The sequence below is a fragment of the Capricornis sumatraensis genome, chromosome 3, assembly GCF_032405125.1.
Source record: "Capricornis sumatraensis isolate serow.1 chromosome 3, serow.2, whole genome shotgun sequence".
In the NCBI taxonomy this organism is placed as follows: Eukaryota; Metazoa; Chordata; class Mammalia; order Artiodactyla; family Bovidae; genus Capricornis; species Capricornis sumatraensis.
The window spans coordinates 135863069-135890665 of NC_091071.1; the positions used below are offsets into that span (position 1 = coordinate 135863069).

The following is a 27597-nucleotide window of genomic DNA, read 5'->3' on the forward strand; positions in this document are numbered from 1 at the left end:
AGCTTGTGTATTTATAAGATAAAGATTCTAAGAACCTGTTACTAGAGTACTTGATTGTTATTTTGCTGTGATTATTCCTCTTGGTTTCATTTAATTTACTGTTCTCCAAGTGTTTTTCTTTTGAGAAGAGCTGAATGTTTTAAAGACAGTAGTATATTTTGGAACTTCAGAACTTTTACTGAAAATAATCTTGAGAGAATTGGTTCCTATTTGTATGATCTATATGGACTCTAGTTTTCTTTCTTTAAAAATTGATTATGCTGTATTTCAAGGATATAGAACATTTTGCAGACTGTAATAGCAACCCCCTGTGTTTCCCACTCAAATTTGTCAGATTTTAACCTTTTGCCATTTTACCACATTTTTTTTTCACCGTTTTTCCCCCTAAGAAATAAAATAAGACAGAAATAGTCCCTTGTAGGGCAACTGATCCTGCCCAAAATGTCTTCCCTGATGGCTCAGACGGTAAAGAGTCTGCCTACAATGCAAGAGACCCAGTTTTGATCCCTGGGTCGGGAAGATCCCCTGGAGAAGGAAACGGCAACCCACTCCAGTATTCTTCCCTGGAAAATCCCGTGGTTGGAGGATTCAGGTGGGCTTCAGTCCATGGGGTCGCAGAGTCAGGCACAACTGAGCAGATAACACAAAATGTACATAAAGACATTTGGTTCTATGTGGTTGGAAAGAGTCAGACATGATTTAGTGACCAGACAACAGTAAAAATGTCCATAAGACATGTGGCTATGCCAAAAGGTCCTTGAAATTTGGTCCTATCCAAAATGAGCATATTTGGTTTGTGCTGAATAGTTTTGGGTAGGACCAAATATTAAGGAGCTTTTGGCATGGACCAAATATCTTATGGACATTTTGCACAGGACCAAAGGTCTGCTTATCAATTAGTTCTTTGATTGCTTGGTGAAGATGACTGTAGTACTCTGTTTGACCACCAGTAGTGATACTGGCTTTAGCTAGATAATCAAGCTCATGTGTCCACACTGGGAAAGCCAGCGTTCCAGTGAAACAGTGTAGGCATTTCTTTTCAGAAGGAGATCTCACAACCGTACAAGGGCTTTACTTGGATTTTCCAAGTGAGGGTATGAAACCAAATTGATGGGTGTGTGAGCCACCCTGGCTTTGAAGTGCAGTATCCCATTAGAAGACGTTTATACCATTATACCCGCGAATGTAACTTCTAAATCCTAGGAAAGGAAATGCCTAAATTACAATTTACACTGAAATCAGGGAAGCCCAGGGTTATAAGTTCCCATCAGGTTATTTACAGTCATCATAATCTTTCTAGTCCAGATCAAGGGTCATTACCATGAACAGTGTTGCCTGGTAACACATTTGTCACACATTGACTATCTACTTTTGTCATATTTCCAGTGATTTAATTCTTGGTGCATTTTCTTATAGAGAAGGAAGAAGAGTTTTTCTTACCCTGCATAGAGTGAATATCTTATTTTTCAATACATTTCCATTTAATATTTTTGCATTCATTGATGATACTTGCAGTTATTTCATTCAGGGTTGCAATATTGTCTTCAAATTCCATTCTTATACTTCCATAAGTTGTTATATTCTGTAAAAAGAATTTTCCCTCATCAACTGGAGATACATTACAATTATTCCTAAAAAGGCTGTATAAAGTACTTAAATCTTTCCCTTTTACTGTTTTCAAAATGAGTTCAAATAATACTTAAATACTTAAATAATACTCAAATGTTTTATTTCTCCCTTTTTTATGTATCACTGTGGACTCAGTCTTTTATTTACTCAGTATTTTAGAATCAGTTATAGTTTTTTTTTTTAATACTTGTTTTTATTTCTTTGGTGCTCCAGGTCTTAGTTGCAGCATGTGGGGTCCTTGACTTTTGTTGCACATCCAGGATCTTAGTTGCTCCATGTAAAATCTAGTTGCTGACCCCAGATTTGAACCCTGGGCCACTTGCATTGGGAATGCAGAGTCTTAGTTACAGGACCACCAAGAAGTCCCTCAGTTGTAGTTTTTGATGGTAAAATTATTCTAAACTTGATCACTGAGAATATTTTCTCCTAGAATGTTTATCTTTTCATTTGAGTCTTTTAAAACATAGAAATTTTAAATCTGAATGGAATCTAATTTATAAAATTTTTCTAATGATCTGTGGTTTTTGTGTTTTCCCAAAGAAATCTTGCTAATTACCTCAAGGTCATGAAGATTTTCTCTTATGTTTTCTTCTGTTAGGTCAGTTACCTGTTTTAAGTCAGTAAAACAGACTTGTATCTAGCCTAAGGTTTCTCATTATTGTTCCAGCAATATTTGTTGAAAAAACTGTTCTTTCTTCTATTGAATTACCTTGGCACATTTGTCAGAAATTGGTTGACGGTAAAACATGGGTTGACTTTTGGCTTCTCCTTTTTGTTGCGCATGTCTGCCTTTATGCTGTTTCCACACTGTACTGATTATTGTGAGTTGATACTGAGTCTTGAAGTCATTAAAACCTCCAGCTTTATTCTTTCTCAAGTTGTTTTTGCTATTCTTGTTTATTTGCATTTTAATATACATTTTAGAATCCATTTTTAAGTATTGTTACAAAAAAGCTTGCTGGGATTTTGATTGGGATTGTATTGAATCTCTGGACTATTTGAAGAGAATTGCCACTTTAAGAATATTTAGACTTCCAACTCATGAGTCTGATGTATCTCATCAATTATTTGTATGTTGCTTATTTTTTCAGTCAATTTTACATAGTTTTCAGCATGTAGATTGTGCACATATTTTGCTAATTTATCCCAAAATATCTATCTCAAGTGCTTGTAGATGTAAAGTCTGTAAAATAAACTATTGCAGATCTTTAAAAAGCGGTATTTTCATGTCTCTTTCTATCCATGGTAATATTCTTTGCCTTGCCTTGATAATATTTCTTGCCTATTTTGTCAGATACTAGTATATTGCTGACACTCCAACAATCTTACGATTAGAATTTCCATAGTGTATCTTTTTTTACATCCTCTCTATGTGTTTCCTGGCTGAATAGAACTCTGTCATGTGTGTGAAATCTGCCCATTCGGTTTACAACTTCTTGTAGGTTTTTGCCTGTCTGGTAGGATTTCATGGTTTAAATAAGGATTGGTACTTGGACTCAAAGTGAGCCCTTTGCATATTTCTGGATTGCTTTCTCTGCATAGCTTCCTCCCTTCTAGTACTGCTTTATGAATTCCAGTTGCCTAGGCCTCCCCCAACTTGTAATCTGTCTCCTATCTCTGGAAATAGCCATGTTCCTTTAGGGTTCCCCCTTTCTGTACATTTGTTCAGAAAATGTCTGTAAACCGGAAACCGAGATGATCCTTGAGTTCACTTTCAATTTCTAGAACCAAAAAAATCTCTAAAACCTATTTTGTCAAATTTTCTAGTTATTTATAGCGGGAAACCTTGTATAGTGAAATTATTCCAACGTAGCTGAGATGTCTTAATGTTTTAAATTTATCAATACTTTTTAACTTAAAATTGTTCCTTTTGGAATGTTTCTTGTCTAAAATTGGAAATCATTCTCATGTTATAATCTTGTCTTTGTATATAGTGATGTATGTGAAAGGATATTAATTACTGAATTGTTAGCAGTATCAAAAGAAAGTGAAAAAGCATAAATGTTTATCAGTAGAGAACTAGTTAAATAAATTAAGGTATGACACTGTAGTGGAATGCTCTCTAGTCATAAAAATGAATAAGGGAGATGTATATGTTAAGATTGGTGGTTTCTCTTTTTTTTTCTTTGGAAAATGCATATTAACCTTGCTTTTTAATAACTTTCAGCTTTTCACAAATAATTTTTAATATTTCCATTCAAACATTCCTTAGAAATCAATCATACTGTAAAAGAGAAATCTCATATAGTTATTTGTGTATTGTATTCACAGAGTGTTTTCAAGAAAGTGAACATCTCAAGGAGAGTCTTAAGTGTTGCTTATTGCATCTCTTTGGAGCCATAGTAGCTGGTGGGCAGGTGAGGAACATGTTGAAAGTTAATCTGTAAAATGACAGTAAATAGTACAGTTTGCCATGGATTATTTAATGAAGTCTTTGTCTTTTTGCAATTTAATGAACAAATATTTTTCTGAAGTTAAATCTTGTTTAAAACTAATTTACTTAGTTTTATTTATAAATTTCAAAAACACCAAAGTAATAATATTAGCATTAACTATAAAATTACTGCATAAATAGTTAGATTTAACAGTTTTTGGTATATGATGTTCTTAGTTGTATTGACTTTCAGCTTCCAGTTGTTACTTTAGAATATAGAGGATAGTTATCCCTACTAGTTCATTTGATGAAATCAGACTTTCATTTCCTAGGACATATGAATTTAGTCACTTTTCTGTCTACTTATAATTATTAAGTTCATATGTACATGGTTTATATGCATTTTTTCAACCAACTCAACTTTTAAAAATTATTTACAATAAAGAAGTTTGAGTAATGTTTATTTTTTTCAGTTGAATGTCTTAACAACTGTGGTAAACTTTGAGTCTAACTGCTAGTTGAAAACAGGATTATAGTTCAGAAGGAACATTCTACTTGTTTTATTTAACCACAAATTTAGATCAGAAGTTTCTGACACATTTTATAACACATACCCTTTTGGCAGTCTGATATAGCCTCTTGTCAGAATGTTTTCACGTGCCTGAAAGAAAATACACGCCATCACAAAGGAAACTATACTGAAATGCAGTTACTAAAATATTAATAAAACAAGTCTGTTACATAGTAATGGGCTTCTTTATAACATATCAAATTAAAAAATACAGTAGCAAGTCTAGTGACTAATTTCGAAGAAGAGATTAGCATAAGTGATGTTTAAAGACACTGTAACTGTAATACATGAAAATGTATATCGTTTCTACTGATGACAAAATTATGGGTATTGCTAATAATTCTGCTTGGGTTTCCTAGTGGGTCACCTTGCCCTCTCCTCTTCACTCTTGTAGAAGATAAAGAGTCTCCGTTGTAAGAGGAATGGTGACCAGAATCTTATTTTTCACTTTATTTGCTTTGTCACTTTCTTTTATTAGCTAGTATCCATCTTTTGCTTCAGTTCCTCCCCATTTCCATCATTTCTTCACTACTAAGAATTAGTAAGTGTACAAGAACAAAATTGGAAATGGCATTCTTTTTGACTAATGGAGAAGCTGGTTTGAGCCCATACCCTTTTTGAACAAATCCAGACTTGTTAATGCCTCCAGGTAATTGAACCCTAAGAGATTTCCAGTAATTAAAACTCACATGGAAATCAAATGGATATTTAAAGGCCAGTTTATTATTTTATATATGGAAAATAACTCAAAATCTTATAATTGGATCATAGCTATAGTTACAACTATATTGAAATCATAAGACTGTTGAATATAGCCTCAATACAAGGGTATTTAGATAAATTGAGGATCTAAAAGACACCTTTATCATAAAGAGTTGAAGATTTAAAGTCCAATGATTGGTCTCCCTTTCCTCAGCATCATGCCTGGCTTCCTGCTAGCATATTTATGCTGTTTCATGCTATGTTAAGAGCAAGGGCTCTGGAGGCAGCCTGAATCCTACGTCATTTCTAACCAGTTGTATGACCTTGGATGAACTATTTATGTGTGTTTTAGTTTCTTTATTTATAATGTGGAAATAACAACACACAAGGACCAAATGACTCATTGTGTATGTAAAGTACTTAACAAAGTGCCTGTGATTATAAGCACGAAATATATCATGGGTGTATCAGATTTATAACTCCTTAAAAGTAAAAGTGAAAGTCGTTCAGTCCTGTCCCAACTCTTTGCCACCCCATGGACTATAGCCCCCCAGGCTCTATCCATGGGGATTCTCCAGGCAAGCATACTGGAGTGGGTTGCCATGCCCTATAGCAGTAAGTAGTAAAGTTCTAACAGCTAAAGTTAGAAGTTTACCATTTTCTCTCATTAAAAAAAAAAAAAAAAGCAGTAAACAGTCCAGAGTGAACTTGGTGGCTTTAGGATCTTCGGGGACTTGGGTTCCTTTTGAATGTCAATTTGTTATCCTTACTGTTGTGTCTTGGGCTACAAAATAGCTTCTGGAGTTCTGGCCATCGTGTCTGCCTTTGGACACAAAGATAGGTTAGTGAAGAAGGAGACAAATGGCAGGTGCCAATTATTTTTGAAGGAGATACGGAAAAGCTGACAGCATCTCATTTGCAAAACTCCATCAGATAGCTACACAGTTGCAAATGGTGAAAAGGCCAAGATCCAAGGATCCTTCCCTCTTTTATTTGTAAAGTGATATCCTCTTCCTGGTCTACTGCCATGTATTCTTGACCGAGGACTACCCCTAGCTACAAGGAAGGGTGATGAGTACGTTTTCTATATGAGCAGATGACTCTCTGAATAAAATTAGAATGCTATTAGTAGTGAAGAAAAGACTTAATATGTGTAAAACACCAGCAGTGACTATCAGAGTATCCATGTAAAAATTTTTTAATGTTGGTTTGTAAAGAAAAAACTTGTCTGCAGATTTATTAAATTCTCTTTGTTTTTGCAAATGTGCAGCACTTCAGTTAGGTTTGGATTTCACTTTTTTTTTTGTCTCTCATGTTTCAGAAGAATGCTTTGCAGGCAATTTCTCCAGCCACCATGGAAGTTCTTATGAGAGTTTTGGCTGACTGTGATTCTTGGGAGGATGGAAATCCTGAAGAAGTGGGTAGGAAGGTGGAACTGACTCTGAAGTGCCTTACAGAAGTGGTGCATATCCTTCTCACTAGCAGCTCTGATCAGCGTCAGGTGGAAACCAGCACTATTCTGGAGAACTATTTTAAATTGCTAAATTCAGATCATTCAGCTTTACCTAATCAAAGGAGGTCCAGACAGTGGGAAAACCGGTTCATAGCTCTTCAGATCAAAATGCTGAGTGAGTATTAGATGAAGTTTATTCTGTTCAGTTTTCTTTGAATCTAGTTGTTTTACATTTCTATTCTCCATTTTCATTTAGAATTCGTGGCCATTGTATAGAAAACAGTGAATGTTTAATTCAGATTTTGTGTGAGTGTTTATAGATTTTGACTTTAAAATAATGTGGAATTGATTTGTCTTTCACATATTTGCTTTAGCAGTGACAAAATTGAGCCATTATATTCTCTTTTGAAAGTTGTAATCCTCTCAAAGCATCAGTGTTAAAAAAGAAAATCAACTGTGATTTTGAAATTTTAGGAGAAGTAAATTTTCAGGAAGTGCCATTTGTAAATTTCTAACCTACCGCAAAGGGTCATACGTAATCAGTTTGTATATGCTTCTGTAACATCTCTATAGCGATTGCTTCAGCATGGCCCTCCTCTTGAGAGTTTCTGGTTTCTTGTTTTGTTTTGATTCCTGGGATCCTCTGTGTGTGTGTCTTGCTTTTCTTTCTTTCTTTGTGTTGGTGGTTCTGTGTCACTGCGCTTCTCTCTGCCCCTCCTTTCCTCCCTCACCCAATTCCTTTCCCTCTCCCTCTCTCTGCTGCCTGCAAACTCCTTAACCAATATATGTGGTTTCTTTTTGTATTCTTATTAGATGAATAGGTATACTGATATTATTAACTGAGAGTTCCTTTTTATAGAGATAAAATATTTTCATTATAGCGAAACTAGAAAATTCAGAGAAGTTAAAAGAAAAAGATTTTTATATGCTTCCATCTGACATAACCATGGCGTCCCGCGATTCATGGAGTCGCAGAGTCGGACACGACTGAGCGACTGAACTGAACTGAACTGAACTGAATGGTTTGTTATATAACTCTAGAGACTTTAAAAATTGTGTGGGTATGTGTGTGGTGCCCAATTTAAAAAATACTGGACATCAAAATCTTGGTGAAACTTAATGATTCATTACAACAGTGTTTTGTATATAGATTCACATTATATAGTTTCTATTTTATGTTATAAAATGTAATGTTTTAAAATTATGAAGTTTATAAGGAAATTTGAGTCTTTATTACATGGACTTCTTTTTTGTTATGAACTTTCATATTACCTATGTCAAATGCCCCTTGATTTCCAAGTGAGGATATCGTTTTAGTAGGAAATAGGACCAAAGCATCATCACAAATAGCTTAATTACCTGACTCTCATTTTCATGATGGCTATATGTTAATTTTATGCTGTATAAATGAAACTGTGTTGCCAAATATAATCAGATGTTGCTTATTCATAGCAAGTTGGGAACCACAGTATGTTACACTTAAGTTATAATGGAAGAACACCTAAGTAAATCTCTGAAAAATGTTTATAATTTATATATGCAAAAATAAATATTTTTGATAATAAAGTATAAAAATGTTCACTTTTCTTATCAAGAAATAAATGACTGAGTAAGAGTGAAAGTCACCTAGTCGTGTCCTACTCTTTGCAATTCTCTAGGCCAGAATACTGGAGTGGGTAGCCTTTCCCTTCTCCAGAGAAGTACAGGATTTGTTTTCTATTCCACCTCCTTATTATTTCCTATTAATTTACATCTATTTGTCAGCTGAAATGCCTAAGTTAACTATACAGCTAGAGTGAATGTTTCTGTGATCCCAAATATTCCACTTTATTAATGGATAATTTTGTTTTTATTTTCCTAGATACCATCACAGCCATGTTAGACTGCACAGATAGACCTGTTCTTCAGGCTATTTTTCTTAACAGTAACTGCTTTGAACATCTCATACGACTGCTACAGAACTGCAAGGTATTTTTCTGTTATTACTATTATTATCATCTTTAATTTTAAGAAGCTATTATTTTGTTTATGTTTTGATTTTATCTTGAGCGTATTATAACCATAGCTAAATTTTTTATTGTGGTAAATACACATAACATACAATTTACCATCTTAATCATTTTTAACTATATCATTCAGTGGTATTAAATACATTCTCATTGATGTTGCAACCATTACCACCATCCATTCCCCATAACTTTTCATCTTGTAAAACTGAAAGTCTGTATCCATTAAACAATTTCACATTCTCCTGTCCTTTCAGCCCCTGGCAACTACTATAGTTTCTGTCTCTATAATTTTAACTACTCTAAGTACCTCATATAGGAGGAATTATGCAGTGTTTGTTTTTTATGACTGGCTTATTTCATTCCGCATAATACCTCAAGATTCATCCATGTTGTAGCATTTTGCAAAATTTCCTTTTAAGACTGAATAGTAACTCATTGTATGGATATATATGTGTATGCCACATTTTGTTTATTCAGTTGTCTGTTGATGGACTCTTGTGTTGATCTTACCTTTTGGCTATCGTGGATAATGTTGCTGTGAACATGAGTATTACCAATATCTCTTCCAGACCCTACTTTAAATTCTTCTTGGCATATGTTCAGAGTGGGCTTGCTAGATCACATAGTAATTAAATTTTTGATTTGTTGAGGAACTGCCTTACTGTTTTCCATAGTGGCAGCACTGTTTTACATTCCTGTCAACAATGCACAAGAATTCCAGTTTCTCCCATATTCTCATCAACATATGTTTTCTCCTTCCTCCTCCTCATTCTCCTCCTTTTCTTCTTCTTCCTCTCCTTTATTTTTGATAATAGCCATCCTAATGGGTGTGAGGTGGTATCTCATTGTAGTCTGATTTGGTTTTCTCTAATGATTAGTGATACTGAGCATCTTTTCATGTGCTTATTGGCCATTTATATTGTCTTTAGAAAAATGTGTGGTTCTTGGTGCATTTCTTAATTTTTTTTTTTAGCTTTTTTGTTGTGAAGTTTTAAAATCTTTTTTGTGTTACGCACTATTAAAATTTGGTATGAGCATTTGATAAGCATATGTTTTTGTACTTTTGTATCATTTAAGATGATTTCATTAGCATTTTCCAGAGAATGCAGTGGCACCCCACTCCAGTACTCTTGCCTAGAGAATCCCGTGGACGGAGGAGCCCGGTGGGCTGCAGTCCATGGGGTCGCACAGGGTCGGACACGACTGAGCGACTTAGCAGCGGTAGCAGCAGCAGCATTAGCATTTTCGTGTGTTGTGATTTTAATATTTATGTATTATTATATTAAGTGAATATATAACTTACTTAAATATTCCCTATCAGTTAAGTATAGTATTAGTTAAGTATATAGATACTTGTTTCCAGTTTTGTTTGCTATTACATAACTCTTTAAAGTTTCATGGAACAGAATTCTATTTCTAATACAACTATTAGATCAAAGGGCATACATTTTTTAAAGCAGGGAGCACTGTATGAAAACAACTTATAAGTGGAAAATGTAGAAAAGTAGAAAAACAAGAATACTATTAGGGTTCTTGATGTATACTTCCAATTTGCTTATTTTTAAAAGTTTTTACTGATTTACACTTGTAGCAGATTTGCGTATGAATACATAGTAACTAATATCTCTGATTATTATATAGTCCCATAAATATCAAGATGCCACCAGAAACCTTTTAGAGAGCTTCTTGAAAACCCTTTGAAAATAAAACTACTTCAGAGAGCTTTTACTTTCTATTTGAGGTGTTCATTTCATGAATTCCCAGTTGAAAAATACTAGGGGTTCATTCTGATTTTGTGAGAATATTCCAGAATAAAAATTTTAACATCAGCTCCTTGAAGTTTTCCACACAGTTAGGAGAGTATCTTTGAAAGCATTATGTCACTATGTTGCTTAACTTACAGTAAAACTATAAAGAATAGCATAAAATAGTAAATAATATATTGATAAAATAAGTCAGAATGAATACTTATGAAGTCAACACAAGTACTAAATCACCACTGAAGCGTCAAGATTTCTCTGTCCACCTTTTAAAAATCATTCTTGGGGAAGAAATCCTAGGGAGGTGAAAGCGACATAAGAGAAACGTTTGTAAAACCTTCTCTGTGTTGTAAAAATGCAGTGTGGCTTTATGGATTATAATGACAACGTCAGTGATAGACAAGATCTCACATGTGTAGAGAAACTGTCAATCACATACTACAGAAGGATGAATCACTAGGATAAAATAATTTCTACTAAAATTTTTAGTGTGCATTTATACAGTGTGTGAAACTAAGAGATAATTTTTAAAAATCTCTGTCATATCATGGTCAGCAGTACATTTTTTTAAAAATACAAAACTGTTTGACATAGCTGTCATGACAACAAGCTAATATTTATTCTTTCTACCATGTTAGAAGTCAAAGTTTCTTATAATTTAGACCTTGAAACTTGCTGACGGTCATAATGATTTAAAATTTAATTATTTGATGGGCTTTCCTGGTGGCTCAGTGATAAAGAACTCTCTTGCAAGTGCAGGAAACACTGGTTTGATCCCTGATCTGAGAAGATACCACATGCCTTGGAGCAGCTAAGCCCACGTGCCATACTGTGGGGCCTGTGAGTTGTAACTGTCGAAGTCCACAGGCCCTAGAGTCCGTGCTCCATAACGAGAGAAGCTGCTGCAGTGAAAAACCCACACACTGCAACAATAGAGTAGCCTCTGCTCTCCACAAATAGGGAAAAAGGCCATGCAGCAATGAAGACCCAGCACAGCCAAAATAAAAATAAGGAAATAAATAAAATTTAACTATTTTATGCCATTTGGGCTTCCCTGATAGTTCAGTTGGTAAAGAATTTGCAGTGCAGGAGACCCTGGTTTGATTTCTGGGTCAGGAAGATCTACTGGAGAAAGGATAGGCTCAGTTCAGTTCAGTCGCTCACTCGTGCCTGACTTTTTTGCAACCCCATGGTCTGCAGCACGCCAGGCTTCCCTGTCCATCGCCAACTCCTGGAGTGTGCTCAAATTTTGGCTACCCATTCCAGTATTCTTAGGCTTCTCTTGTGGCTCAGCTCATAAAGAATCCACCTGCAATGTGGGAGACCTGGGTTCAATCCCTGGGTTGGGAAGATCCCCTGGAGAAGGGAAAGGCTACCCACTCCAGTATTCTGGCCTGGATAATTCCATGGACTGTATAGTCTATGGGGGTCACAAAGAGTCGGACACGACTGACTTTCACTTTCACTTTGATGCTATTTATCACACATTTTGCTTTTGAGAAGAAACCCATTTTGGAGAGGAAAGCTAGGTTTTGGGACCTGAGCCTTTTATCCTGGCAGTATTCTTTATTTGTGGAATATTCTAGTCAGAATCTGTGTAGATTCCTCACTAAACATTAGAGTCATTAAGTTTTTTTTTTTTTAATTTTCTAAAAAGTAAATAGCTCATAGCTTCATTGAGTTACCCAAGCCCCTTCACCATGATAAGGCTATGATCCATGGTGTATTGGGATATAGCCAATTGACAGTGTTGTGATAGTTTAAGGTGAAGAGCAAAAGTACTCAGCCATACATATGCATGTATCCATTCTCCCCGAAATTCCTCTCCCATTCAGGCTATCTCATAACATTGAGCAAGGTTCAATGCACTCTACAGTAGGTCCTTGGTTATCCATTTTAAATATAGCAGGGTATACATGTCCATCCCCAAAGGACTTAAGTTTTAAAAACAAAGGAGGACAATGTGGAAGAAATGGACAAATTCTTAGAAAAGTACAATTTTCCAAAACTGAACCAGGAAGAAATAGAAAATCTTAACAGACCCATCACCAGCACGGAAATTGAAACTGTAATCAGAAATCTTCCAGCAAACAAAAGCCCAGGTCCAGACGGCTTCACAGCTGAATTCTACCAAAAATTTCGAGAAGAGCTAACACCTATCCTACTCAAACTCTTCCAGAAAATTGCAGAGGAAGGTAAACTTCCAAACTCATTCTATGAGGCCACCATCACCCTAATACCAAAACCTGACAAAGATGTCACAAAAAAAGAAAACTACAGGCCAATATCACTGATGAACATAGATGCAAAAATCCTCAACAAAATTCTAGCAATCAGAATCCAACAACATATTAAAAAGATCATACACCATGACCAAGTGGGCTTTATCCCAGGGATGCAAGGATTCTTCAATATCCGCAAATCAATCAATGTAATTCACCACATTAACAAATTGAAAAATAAAAACCATATGATTATCTCAATAGATGCAGAGAAGGCCTTTGACAAAATTCAACATCCATTTATGATAAAAACTCTCCAGAAAGCAGGAATAGAAGGAACATACCTCAACATAATAAAAGCTATATATGACAAACCCACAGCAAACATTATCCTTAATGGTGAAAAATTGAAAGCATTTCCCCTAAAGTCAGGAACAAGACAAGGGTGTCCACTTTCACCGCTACTATTCAACATAGTTCTGGAAGTTTTGGCCACAGCAATCAGAGCAGAAAAAGAAATAAAAGGAATCCAAATTGGAAAAGAAGAAGTAAAACTCTCACTGTTTGCAGATGACATGATCCTCTACATGGAAAACCCTAAAGACTCCACCAGAAAATTACTAGAGCTCATCAATGAATATAGTAAAGTTGCAGGATATAAAATCAACACACAGAAATCCCTTGCATTCCTATACACTAATAATGAGAAAGTAGAAAAAGAAATTAAGGAAACAATTCCATTCACCATTGCAACAAAAAGAATAAAATACTTAGGAATATATCTACCCAAAGAAACTAAAGACCTATATATAGAAAACTATAAAACACTGATGAAAGAAATCAAAGAGGACACTAATAGATGGAGAAATATACCATGTTCATGGATTGGAAGAATCAATATAGTGAAAATGAGTATACTACCCAAAGCAATTTACAAATTCAACGCAATCCCTATCAAGCTACCAGCCATATTTTTCACAGAACTAGAACAAATAATTTCAAGATTTGTATGGAAATACAAAAAACCTCGAATAGCCAAAGCAATCTTGAGAAAGAAGAATGGAACTGGAGGAATCAACTTGCCTGACTTCAGGCTCTACTACAAAGCCACAGTCATCAAAACAGTATGGTACTGGCACAAAGACAGACATATAGATCAATGGAACAAAATAGAAAGCCCAGAGATAAATCCACACACATATGGACACCTTATCTTTGACAAAGGAGGCAAGAATATACAATGGAGTAAAGACAATCTCTTTAACAAGTGGTGCTGGGAAAACTGGTCAACCACTTGTAAAAGAATGAAACTAGATCACTTTCTAACACCGCACACAAAAATAAACTCAAAATGGATTAAAGATCTAAATGTAAGACCAGAAACTATAAAACTCCTAGAGGAGAATATAGGCAAAACACTCTCAGACATAAATCACAGCAGGATCCTCTATGATCCACCTCCCAGAATTCTGGAAATAAAAGCAAAAATAAACAAATGGGATCTAATTAAAATTAAAAGCTTCTGCACAACAAAGGAAACTATAAGCAAGGTGAAAAGACAGCCTTCTGAATGGGAGAAAATAATAGCAAATGAAGCAACTGACAAACAACTAATCTCAAAAATATACAAGCAACTTATGCAGCTCAATTCCAGAAAAATAAACGACCCAATCAAAAAATGGGCCAAAGAACTAAATAGACATTTCTCCAAAGAAGACATACGGATGGCTAACAAACACATGAAAAGATGCTCAACATCACTCATTATCAGAGAAATGCAAATCAAAACCACAATGAGGTACCACTTCACACCAGTCAGAATGGCTGCGATCCAAAAATCTGCAAGCAACAAATGCTGGAGAGGGTGTGGAGAAAAGGGAACCCTCCTACACTGTTGGTGGGAATGCAAACTAGTACAGCCACTATGGAGAACAGTGTGGAGATTCCTTAAAAAATTGCAAATAGAACTACCTTATGACCCAGCAATCCCACTGCTGGGTATACACACCGAGGAAACCAGAATTGAAAGAGACACATGTACCCCAATGTTCATCGCAGCACTGTTTATAATAGCCAGGACATGGAAACAACCTAGATGTCCATCAGCAGATGAATGGATAAGGAAGCTTTGGTACATATACACGATGGAGTATTACTCAGCCGTTAAAAAGAATTCATTTGAATCAGTTCTGATGAGATGGATGAAACTGGAGCCGATTATACAGAGTGAAGTAAGCCAGAAAGAAAAACACCAATACAGTATACTAACACATATATATGGAATTTAGAAAGATGGCAATGACGACCCTGTATGCAAGACAGGAAAAAAGACACAGCTGTGTATAACGGACTTTTGGACTCAGAGAGAGAGGGAGAGGGCGGGATGATTTGGGAGAATGGCATTCTATCATGTATACTATCATGTAAGAATTGAATCGCCAGTCTATGTCTGACGCAGGATACAGCATGATTGGGGCTGGTGCATGGGGATCACCCACAGAGATGTCATGGGGAGGGAGGTGGGAGGGGGTTTCATGTTTGGGTACACATGTAAGAATTAAAGATTTTAAAATTTAATAAAAAAAAAAAAATTAAAAAAAAAAACAAAATAAACATTGCATGCAGAAGGCTTTTAAAAAAAAAAAAAAAAAAAAAAAAAAAACAAAGGAGAACCTTGGAAATAAACTGTCCCAACTCTCTTCTTATACAAATAAGGAAATATGTCCTAAGAGATTAACTGACCAGCCCATGGTTAATGCTAATATATGATGGAGGTAGTATTTCTTACACAGGTATTCTGACCCTAAGCTCATTGTTACATGTGGTTTTCTAACTGTATTATTGGTACTTAAAGTCAATGTTTAGTCAGTAGAAGAATGTTTTCTGTGTATTAGGAATAAGAGAATTACAGGTTTTATTCACTGTATATACAAACATTTGGTGGAGATAGGTGATATGATATATGAATGTATAAAAATGTTTGACATCTTGTGAAAACTTAAGTTCCTAAATGTGTAATAGGATGCTACAGATGTCTGATTGATTTCTGTTTAAATTTTTTTTAAAATAAGTAATGAATCATTTATTCTTTTATATAATAATACAGAATCAAGACAATTGTCATTTAAATATTCATACCCATTTGAAGCATTGTCAACTAAAGTTTAAAGTATCATAAACAATTCATGAATTACATGGAAATCTTTAGGCTTTCTGCTGCAGTTTCTATGCTTTCTTTTTGCTCTTCTTGCGTGACATTCACCAACCAGTTTAAATACACATTAATTTCTTTGAATATTTGTGTAAAAACTAATGAGTTTCATCATACTATAGCATATTTTAAATATATTTCCAAGGAATCATATGTTTAACTTTTATATAGGTATGATGAACTTTAAATACTTGAGCATTATTTTGTTTTACTATATTGAATTTTGAAAGGGGAGATATGCTTTGAGTTTATGAAAATTTTTTTTAAAGTTGTCCAAAAGTATTTAAATTAATGTGAAGAAAAGAACGGCAAATTTCTAGCAGCAAAGAGGATTCAAAGCCATTATGCTGACTTTAGTACTTTCCTATTTGAAATCATTTTTAAAAAGTATACATATGTATATAAAGTTTCATTTGAGGACTTAAGATTCTGGAAAGCTTTTGATGTTGTGGCCTTGCTCATCTAATTTGTTTTCTTTACTTTTTTCTCTTCTTCACATCTACTCTTTAAAATCAACTACCGTAGAAATTCATCATCATGACAGTCTTAGTAGAAATGAGAATTTAGGAGAGGAACAACGAAAGAATACCTATGGAAAAGAGTGTTAGGAGTGAATAGACAGAAAGGTAAAGTTGAAAGCCTGACTTTGGGAAGCACACCTCTGGACACACATTGCCGTAATGACTTTTGACATTGAACAAGTTTCTTTTTATTTTTAAAATATAGATTTTTATTTACCTTGTAGAAAAATACAGTGTGGAGGTTTCAGAGGAAAAATAAATATAAAAATATATTTTAAATATTTTTAAAAATGCATATATATGTGCATAATATTTAAATTACCACAAAATATAATAGCAATATTTATGTGTATATTTTTAATGTAGATGTATTTTCCTTTACAAAATTGGAATACTACTGAGTGTTATTTTGCTCTGCTTTTAAGTATTTTATATCATGAATCTTTCCATAGGCCATCATGTATTTTTTGAAAGATTACTTTTAATGACTGTAAATATTTCAACCCAGCAGTTCTCAAATCATGAGAGCCCCAAGATCATTTTAGGGAGTCTTCGAAGTCTGATCTTAACAAAGTTTCTTTTTGAGGCTAATTTTCTTATTGAACTTTAACCAAAACAACATTATAAATGTCTGAATGCAGAAGCAGATAGGAGAGTTCATTTGTTTTCTCTTAAGCCGGACATTTAAAAAAGGTGCAAAAACTGTAAAAGCAGTACCATCCTTATCAAGGTATATTTTGGAAAACACAGTTATTTTTCATAAATATGTAATTCATAGATACTCCTAATCCCTCTTTCTAGTATACAAGATAGTATAAATTATGCTTAACTCTTGATAATTTTGGAGAGTACTGCTGTAAATTTTTAAAAATTTATTTTTAATTGAAGGATAATTGCTTTTACAATGTTGTGTTGGTTTCTGCCATACATCAACATGAATCAACCCTGATTTTTGAGAATATTGCTATAAAATTTTTAACAAAATATGTGGTCATAAATTTGGGAAATGCTACACACTGACCTCCCTTGTCAAAGTACATATTAGCATATTTGATTCTCTGCGAAGTATTGCCAGAAAGACCCCTTTTTTAAAGTTAAATAGTAATTCACAAGCATGCATGGCTACAGAACCATTACTATACATTATTTACTACAGTATCTTTAGTCTGTCTCAGTAGCAGTTTCCTTCTTTTCTGAGTCATTCTTTGCTAATTCTTGAAGAATTCAAGAATATTAACTAAGTATTCCTAATAATTATTTAATTGTTGCTGTTGTTTCTGAATAATAATAATTAATTATGTCACATATGTTAGTTGGTCATTGAAAAAATGGATAGTCGATTGTCATTTTAAAGTGGTATACTTCATGAGTGGCTTCCTGGATTTATTTTCAAGAGACATGGCAATCCATTTAAGCTTCACTTCTACTTGTAGGTAACAATTTAATTTTCTTTCTCCATTATTCTTATCTCTGTTTTTAACAGCTATTTTTAAATGCTAACAGTAAGGTGGCAGACAAGAACGAGAAAGACCTTGCCAACAAATTACTGACAGAAATGAATGAGGACCAGGTATCTACAAAACCTGCATCTTGTATCAGCTGAAGACCAAAATCAGTCAATGGGAGCACCTGTTCCTGTACTTTTATTCTTATGTTTTAAAGTACACAAACCTTATCTATTTCTAATCTTGAGTATTTTTGAAAATTATTTTTAAAATTAAAAATTGCTTTTATCTAAAAGATAAATATATTGAAATCTTGCTGAAGGTTATAAACAATCAACAGTATCCCATGCATATATGTGTGTTTTCTTTTCAGTTTGAGACACAAAGTACAGGAATGGGATCCCAGTTTCAATGCTGTCCACCTGGTGATGACTCCATATTTTGGGGGCTTCATTTTCTAAGCATTGTGGTGTATTGGGATCTAGGGCTTTGTTCGTGAATATGTTTGATCAATTTTAATATCTTGATTCTTTGCCTCTTGTTGACAAATAATGATTATAATCCAATGGACAACCCAAATCTTGGAGGAAGGGAAGAAGATGCCAAACTCTTTGAGTCTTAATTTAGCATATTTTTCTTTTCTAAAAATTCAACTCTATATAGGTATCAGACAGAAATATAAAATTCATCTTGGTTTTCATTATGCATTAGATAGTGTAGTTTGGAAAAATCTACCTATAAAAATTGCTTTTTTGTCTTTCCTAGAATGTCTGAGAGAGCTTACATACCTGATGTCTTTTATTAACATTATCTTAATGACCAGATGTATATACAGATCTATGGTATAAAAAGAGCCATGATAATCTATTATTTTCTCTTCTGAATGTGAAATATCAGTTACAGACTGCTCTTCTGTATTTCTCTATCAGTTATAGTTATCTTTTTAGAGGTTTACAATTAGTATTCCTGATTAAGGCACTGTGTGCCTAGTCCTCTTCTATAGAGTCTAGACAAAATCTTAGTTGTATGGAATTCTTTGTGCTAGTAGTTTTCACACTTAGTTGTATGCAGAATGTTTAATGACTATGATATTTATTATACCTGTTCCATGTTTATTTTATGCAATAGTGCTTAATAAACAAACAACATCCACAAAAGTCAAGATACCAGCTTTAAATAGCTTGCCTGAACGTGGTAGAGGTTAGCTTACAGTGACAAAGATCTAATCATTGCCCTTTTGCCCACACCATTTTTAGTGGGAGGAAAAGAGGAGAATTCAATTTGTGGGATAATGAGTTACCAGTCATAGTAACATATTTCCCAAAAGTAGATTTCATGGATTGGTAATTTTTACAACTTTCTAGTCCTCAAACTGTGCTTTTGTGGTCGACTAAGTCCAATCTTTAACATTCATATTCAGTTTTTTTTATATCATTGATACTCTATTTTGGTTTTGTTTTCAGTTTGCTCTGAATGCACTACCCTGAAACTTCACACATCTCTTCTTATAGAGGCTTCCCTGATAGCTTAGTTGGTTAAGAATCCATCTGCAATGCAGGAGACCGTGTTTCGATTCCTGGGTCGGGAAGATCCCCTGGGGAAGGGATACTCTACCCACTCCAGTATTCTTGGACTTCCCTTGTGGCTCAGCTCGTAAAGAATCCACCTGCAGTGCGGGAGGCCTGGGTTCGATCCCAGGGTTGGGAAGATCCCCTGGAGAAGGGAAACTCTACCCACTCCAGTATTCTGGCCTGGAGAATTCCATGGACTGTATAGTCCATAGGATTGCAAAGAGTCAGATATGATTGAATGACTTTCACTTTCTTCTTTTTGATGAAGCTTAAACAGACAAAATGGAGATGGTGTTTATTTATTTTTTCTTAACAGCTTTTGGCATTAAAGATTGCCATCTAAAAACATGACACTGCTTATAGGTACACACTTCATTTTCTATGCTGCCTCAAATTCTGCATTTTATGTACAAATAGATGTACGTTGTTTGCAATTGTGATTGATAGATTGGTATAGACACATACCAATTCATTTATAACATAGGGTTTGGAAAATATAGAGACAAGACTGTTTTATGCACCTTATTATACTTGCTAATGAAATTTTAACCTAGGTAGTTTCAAGTGTATTTTTGAAGGAAAATTAAAACATATCATGATAGCCTTCCCTCCCTTCCTTTTGAGATTGTCCATTACTTTTAAAAAGCATGTATGAAGCTTGGTGTTTTTTTTTCCCCTCCCAAAACATTTTAGTGTAATGAGTGAATGTAGCCTTATTCTCTTTGACACATGGCTTATTTTCTGTCAAGTATGTAACTTGTCTTACAGGTTTTGCTGTTTCAGAAATCCATGTCATTGGAAGAGGAATGTATTGCATGTTAAATAATTTTTTTTTCAGGTTTTCAGAGAAAAGGTTTCCTAACTGAATATAAATCTTGAATACATTTATTAATTTCTTTCTTTTTTTCCTTTTCTGCTAGGTGTTTCAGGGACAGTTGGACTGTTTGGCTGTATCAGCTATTCAGGCTTTGACAGCAGTAATGAACAAATCTCCAGCTGCTAAGGTAAAACATAAGTCCTCAAGCTCTAAAAGGTCATCTTAGATATACCAGTTTTCACTATGTAATTCCCAAAGTAATATATGAAGTATATAATACATATAGTTTCACATATAAAATGAAATAGTTCACAGAATATCTCATTTTTGCATAAGAATCACTTTGCTGATAATTTAAAAGACAGAAGGCTTTTATTCACTGAGGACTGACTGCAAGCTCCAGAGCTTTACAGCATCAGTCAGTGATTGGGAAGAGAGCAGTGGGGTTAAAATGTTGAAAGCATCATTTTAATTGATTATTTGATTAATGCATTTACAGACTTAAAATTTATATCCTAATTTTTGTTCATTAATAAAGTAATCACCCTTTCACTATTTGGTCAGTTTATGACTGCCTACAGTTTGAACACTTTTCATATGTGAATAGACCTATCAATTTGGGACTTGTTCTTCCAGATGGCCTTGGAAATTCTGCTTCTTTGTTTGTAGTCACTGATCCTCAGGATTTTCTTTCCTTTTTCATTCACTACCACTGACTCTACCCTGCAGTCCACTTACACTGATTTTGTGCTAGTAGTTTTCCCACTGAGTACTTTTAAGGATTAGTGGTATCTTCTTTTTTTTTTTTTTTTTTTAATTTTTTTTATTTAATTTTAAAATCTTTAATTCTTACATGTGTTCCCAAACATGAAACCCCCTCCCACCTCCCTCCCCATAACATCTCTGTGGGTCATCCCCATGCACCAGCCCCAAGCATGCTGTATCCTGCGTCAGACATAGTATCTTCTATGTAAAATGGTAAGCAGAGTGCCAGGCACATGGTAAGTGCTTAATAAGCATAAATGTCTATTATTATTTTCACCATTTTACTTTCTTATCTGCCATCTCTTATATATTTCATTCTTCTTAGAATTAGAAATGAATGATCCCTTGTTCCCTAAGCCATGCTTTGAGTCATATTTTTTACATTCCATTGATTTTTGTTAGAAGACTAACTTTGTCCTATACGTGTTACTATAAATAACTCATGGCTAAATTACTACTGAATAGGTTTTGGCAACTATTATAGGCTGGCATGGGAATCTAATCTCCATTTATAATAGTTACTTAAGGGAAGAATTATTTTTAAGTTCTAAGTAATTGGTTTATGAGTATAATGGATTGCCTATACTGTATTATAAAATTTAAATCTGAAATGATGTCAGTCTTTTTTTAATATAATTTTTAAAACTATGTTATGCATTGCATGGTTTAAAATTGAAAGATTATTTTTTAAAATGCCTTTGGCAAAGAGATTTTCTTCTGTGTTTGGCCCACAGTCAGTGAATGCTCCTTTTTAGAGACAACTAACCAGGCATGCTTGTTTTGTTGAAAATCTTTTGATTTTATGATAAGTGTATATATTTTTGCCTAACTTACTGAACCAATTTATTATTGATAGGTTTTTTGGTGTCTTTACAGTTTACTTTATGACTTTGGGTGCCCACTAGTTCAAAAATGCATGTGACTTAAGAGCTTATTAAATTGAACTTTGTGCTCCAGATATTTCAGACTATTTAGATACAAAGAACAGAGAGAAAACCATACCCAGTGTTTCTCTGGCCACTACTCAAAATTGCCAGGAATCTTTAATTTAGTTCTTTGAGGCTGCTGACTCCTGTTATCCCTAAAATCTCCTCATTTTTTTCTCCATTTTTATTTTGACTTCAAGTAGTACTGTACTAATAACAAAGCAAGTGAGGAAAGTAAAGGGATCTGCAAGTAATAGAACAGTTTTATAACACAATGTTTTCAATTCCAATTGTTTTACATATTTTATAACATTGTATTCCAGAAGGTATATGGAATCTTGATATTTAAGATGAAGACATCTAACTTAAGAAAACAGAAATATTGAACTCATGATCTTTTTAATATTGTTAATTAACTTAAATGAATATTATTCAACATCTTTAATATTTTAACAAATTCAGTCTTAGAAAATCTGCTTTGATGTATTAATTTCTTCTCCCTTAGGAAGTATTTAAAGAACGAATTGGTTATACACATATGTTTGAAGTATTAAAATCACTGGGTCAGCCACCACTGGAACTACTTAAAGAACTTATGAATATGGTGAGACTCTTTTTAGCTTTATTAAAAGAAGTTCCATTTTCTTTGTATCAAAGATGGTGGCTAATTTTTTGTTTCTTATGTTGCTTTACAGGCTGTAGAGGGTGACCACACTTCAGTGGGTATTTTGGGCATTAGTAATGTCCAGCCTCTCTTGCTTCTTATCCAGTGGCTTCCAGAGCTAGAATCCCATGACCTGCAAATCTTCATCTCAGATTGGCTGAAAAAAATTTGTTGTATTAACAGGCAGAGTCGAACTACTTGTGTCAATGCAAACATGGGAATTAGAATCATTGAAGCCCTTAATTCCCATTCTTCCCTCCATCAAACTTGTGCTGAGAACTTGATCGCGCTCCTTGGTTCCTTGGGAAGTCAGTCAGTGAGCTCGGAAGAAATCCGTCAACTACTGAGGTTGCTAAGAGTGGATGAATCTGAATCTGTTCACCCCTATACCACTCCTGTAGCTCGAGCAATCCTGACGATGGCCCGAAAACAAAGTCTAGAGAGCGCTCTTCAGTATTTTAATTTGTCACATAGTATGGCAGGAATTTCTGTGCCTTCCATACAGAGATGGCCAGGGTCTGCCTTTTCTTTCAATGCTTGGTTTTGCTTAGATCAGGATCAGTTGACTCTTGGCAACGCTAACAAAGGAGGAAAAAGAAAACAATTATACAGGTACTGGTAAAAGTTATGGAATATAAATGAATCCTATCCTAACAATATCTGCTGTGATTCTTCAACAGGAAACTGCTTTTCAAAGCTTCTACTTTTTATATGTATAACAATTTATCTGAAGCCTCTCAGGATGTACACAGTTTAATTTTAAGCTTATTTCATAGTAATAGTTGTACATTCAAACATTTTGCTAGTTCTGAAGCTAATTTGGACACAAAGTTCCTTCTTAAAATTATTGTAAAAGTGGAGGAAAAAGTAATAGTAAACTTGAAAGTGATTGGTGATTTCTCTGTTCAATTGAGGATGCTACTATACCTTTATATGAAGGACCTGAAAACCTATGTGCTTCCAAACTTGTTATTTCAGTAACTAATAATTTTTACTATGCCTTGTGATTTTTTTTTTGGAAAGTTATACTTTTCTAAGAATTTGTCCATTTCTTCTAAGTTGTCCATTTTATTGACATGTAATTGCTCATAGTAGTGTCTTAACGATCTTTTGTATTTCTATGTTGTCTGTTGTGATTTCTCCATTTTCATTTCTAATTTTATTGATTTGATTCTTCACCCTTGCCTTGTGATTTTTTAAAGACCTTTATTCATGCTTTCTGAATCTTACATGGAAGAATTTTGAAGATTTTAAAATTTACAGTTTTGTTAGCAGTTGCTAATGGCATTCTGTGTCTAAGGCTACTTTTTATAATTAACTAAACTAAACCTGTGCCTAAGAAAGATTTAAAAATCATCTCTGAGGCAAGGTAGAATTGATGAGGTATGACAATAGAATGTAAGCCACAGTGTGTTTGATAAAGATATTCATGATGAAGTTGTAGTTTTGTGTACCCCAGTGATGATAAAACTGGATAGCTGATTTCAAAAGTTCTGATAATACGTATTTTTGTTAGCTTTTTTACAGGAAGTGGTATGGGCTTTGAAGCTTTTATTACCCATTCTGGTATGTTGGTTGTGGCAGTGTGCACGAAAAGAGAATATGCGACAGTTATGCTTCCTGACCACAGTTTCTGTGATTCCCTCTGGGTAAGACTTAAGGGCATCCACATTTAACTTCCTGGTTCTTTCCTTTAAAAAACACATTTGATGCATGTACATCAGGTGTTGTCATCTAGTTTTTGAGAGTTCATGTTAAATTTTACTTATAAAGGAGTTAATACCATTTGTCATAATAATTGTAATTTCAGCAGTAATAATTTTTCTGCTAAAAATTATGTTGAAATGTTATGATTTCTTTCAAGTTTTCTAGAATCAAATTTGATATTGAATTTCAATTTTAAATGAGAACAGAGGTTGTTAAAAATAATACATTTCCATTGCTTTTCTTAAAAAATAAAATGTTTCTCATTAGACAAAATTATTCTAAAGAATGCACACAGACTTGGAAAATGCAGAAGAGGTACTATGTTATAGTTGTGTATAGATTTTTTAGAATATTGAGAAGTGCTTTTATAGTACTTCAAGCAAAATTATTATTTACTGTAACAACATCATTTTAATCAAAATTTAGTTATGCTTAAACTTACCCTTTTACTGTTCACACGAACTAGTTATGTGGTAATACTCTGAAAACATTTGTCATCCCAAGGATTTAATGCAAATTTTACTTTTTAAGTATATGTTTTACTTTACCAGCACAACATAACCATTGTTCACATGCCTGGAAAAAGGCCCTTTGGTCAGAGCCTTGTCTATATCTATGACAATGGACAGCAGAAGGTCTCTGCCCCTCTGAGATTTCCTGCCATGAATGAAGTAAGCACATCTAACCTACTCTTTATGCAACCAGTTGATTGTGAACTCTTGAACACTTTTCCAACTTAATATGTAAGGTTCTATTTATTCTAAATATGTGCCTCTAAGTTTTAGTATTTTCTATATACTAAGATACAATAAGTAATAATTCTGTTTGCCTGTCATCAGTAGATGAAGTCAGACTATCGTATAATAAAGAAAAACAATTCAAGGAAGAAACACATGTAATTAATGCTCAGAAGAAAAAAAAGCTCATGACAGGATAACCAAAGAAATTGACTAGACCAGGCTGAAGGATCATTTAATAAAGCTCTCCACGTATGTGAAATATTTAGATGGTTATTATGATGGACTCTTTGCCATCAGTGAATTTAAAATTGTGAAGAAACTTTAGATTTTTATATTGTAGTTAGGTAGAATTTATTTACTGGGGGGATTCTTATAGAACATTATGAAAGTTCTTTGAGAATTTCTGGATATTTTTGAAAGAGCCTTTTCTGAAGATAGTGAAATGGATTAGATTATTTCCCAAGTCCATCTAGGATTCCAGTAATTTCTTGTTGTTTATGTCAGTGATCACTTCAGGATAACCTGTAACTAGCAGTATTATACTGATATGTAATTCTTTGTTTATAAATTTTAAGGGAGAAAGGTGGTTTTCTCTATTTTAGAATACAGTAAAAAAATCTTTAAAAAATACATTCATTAACATTCAAAATTTACAAAAGGATGTAAAGTGAGTTTTAAAAGTAATGCATCCAAATTCCACAGGCCAAATGTAACATCTGTAATGTTGTCTTATGTGTACACACACACACACATCATGATCCAGTAAAAATAAACCTTTGTTTTTTTAGTGTGGTGCTAAATTTTATGTAGTTTCATTTTAAATATGAGGATGAAGTTTTACTTAAAATGTGTAATTTGTTACGTTTGTTTGGTTCTTACTATTTTAGCCTTTTATTTCTTGCTGCATTGGTTCGGCTGGGCAAAGAACCACCACTCCCCCACCATCCCAAATCCCAGATCCACCTTTTTCTTCTCCTATTACTCCTCATCGGACATCATTTGGTGGAATTTTGTCTTCAGCCTCCTGGGGAGGGACAACTGAAAAATCAAAATTGATTACCAAATTGATATCAGCTGGAACCCAAGACAGTGAATGGGGATGCCCCACATCTCTGGAGGGTCAGCTGGGGTCTGTTATTATCTTCTGTGAAGCACTGCAGCCTCCTCAGGTGAAGGCATTATATTTAGCAGGTGAGCGTGTACCATCATACTGCCTAATTAAATTGAAATAGTGTTTTCCTGTTGCCTAAATTTACTCTGGAGAATATATTTTGTCTGAAGAGTGTACAGTTGGCCCTTAAACAACTGTAGGATTAGGGGGTGCTGACCTTTCATGCAGTTAGAAATCCAGGTATAACTTAGAATTGGTCCTCTGTATATGTGGTTCCTTTGTATGTGTGGTTTTGTATTGTAGATACACAATTGTAGTACTGTAGTATTTACTATTGAAAACAGTTGCGTTCAAACCCATATTATTTAAGGGTCAATTGTACTTGTTTTGATTGAAGCTGAAAGCGAAAGAGAAGCCTATCGCACACCATACATTCGCTCCCTTTGGCTTTATTGTGGTTTTGACAATATAACGTAAGGTTAAGGTATGCAATGTGCTGATTTGGTACACACATACATTGCAAAATGATTACCATAATAAAGTTAGTTAGCATCTTCATCTCCTTCCATAATTACTATTTTTTAATGTGTGTGTTAATAACATTTAAGATTTACTCTCTTAACAACTTTCAAGTACATTGTATATCATAATTAATTATAGTACACTAGTGGTAAAGAATCCGCCTGCCAATGCTGGAGACCTAAGATATGCAGGTTCGATACCTGGGTCGGAAAGATCCCCTGGAGGAGGGCATGGCAACCCACTCAAGTATTCTTGCCTTGAAAATCCCATGGACAGAGGAGCCTGGCAGTCTACAGTCCATAGAGTCACAAAGAGTCGGACGTGACTGAAGTGACTTAGCATGCACGTACCATTTTTTGGTAGACATAAATAAAGCAAACATTGGGAAATATTTCAAAGATCATCAGTAATACTGTTTGTATTATTCTGTTAGGTCTGCCATAACAAAATACCACAGACTGGATGTTTCAACGCTGTTTTCTCATGTTTCTGGAAGCTAGAATTCTAAGATCAGGTTTTCGTCAGGCTCGGTTTCCTGTGAAGCCTCTATTCCTGGCTTGTAGGTGTCTGCCTTCTTGCTGTCCTCACAGGGAATTATTTCCTCTTTTTATAAGAGGCTGTACTAAATTAGGGTCTGACTCTTATGATGTCATTTGGCCTTAGTTACCCCTTAAAGTCCCTATCTTCAAATGCGGTCACATTGTGGAATTTTGGACAGGAGGCGCATAATACAATCTATGATACTGCCAATACTTTTGACAGATTTTAGTACATTGATGAAACAAAATATAAGTCTGTCTGTATAAGAAATCACATATTTGATTCTAAAATCATGAGTCTTATTCAAGACTTGTCATTTTTTATAATTTATATAGTA

The 27597-nt window shown here is 34.3% G+C and overlaps 1 protein-coding gene across 1 annotated transcript in view; it reads left to right on the forward strand.

Annotated features, from left to right (window-relative positions):
• NBEAL1 (neurobeachin like 1) overlaps positions 1-27597 on the forward strand; it is a 131408-nt gene that overhangs the window by 21432 nt on the left and 82379 nt on the right. Inside the window, exons 6-14 of the mRNA XM_068967677.1 lie at positions 3901-3986; positions 6598-6904; positions 8591-8697; positions 20389-20472; positions 22482-22580; positions 22672-23252; positions 24157-24289; positions 24899-25018; positions 25975-26278. Coding sequence (XP_068823778.1) covers positions 3901-3986; positions 6598-6904; positions 8591-8697; positions 20389-20472; positions 22482-22580; positions 22672-23252; positions 24157-24289; positions 24899-25018; positions 25975-26278 — 1821 coding nt within the window. The remainder of the gene's footprint in view (positions 1-3900; positions 3987-6597; positions 6905-8590; positions 8698-20388; positions 20473-22481; positions 22581-22671; positions 23253-24156; positions 24290-24898; positions 25019-25974; positions 26279-27597) is intronic.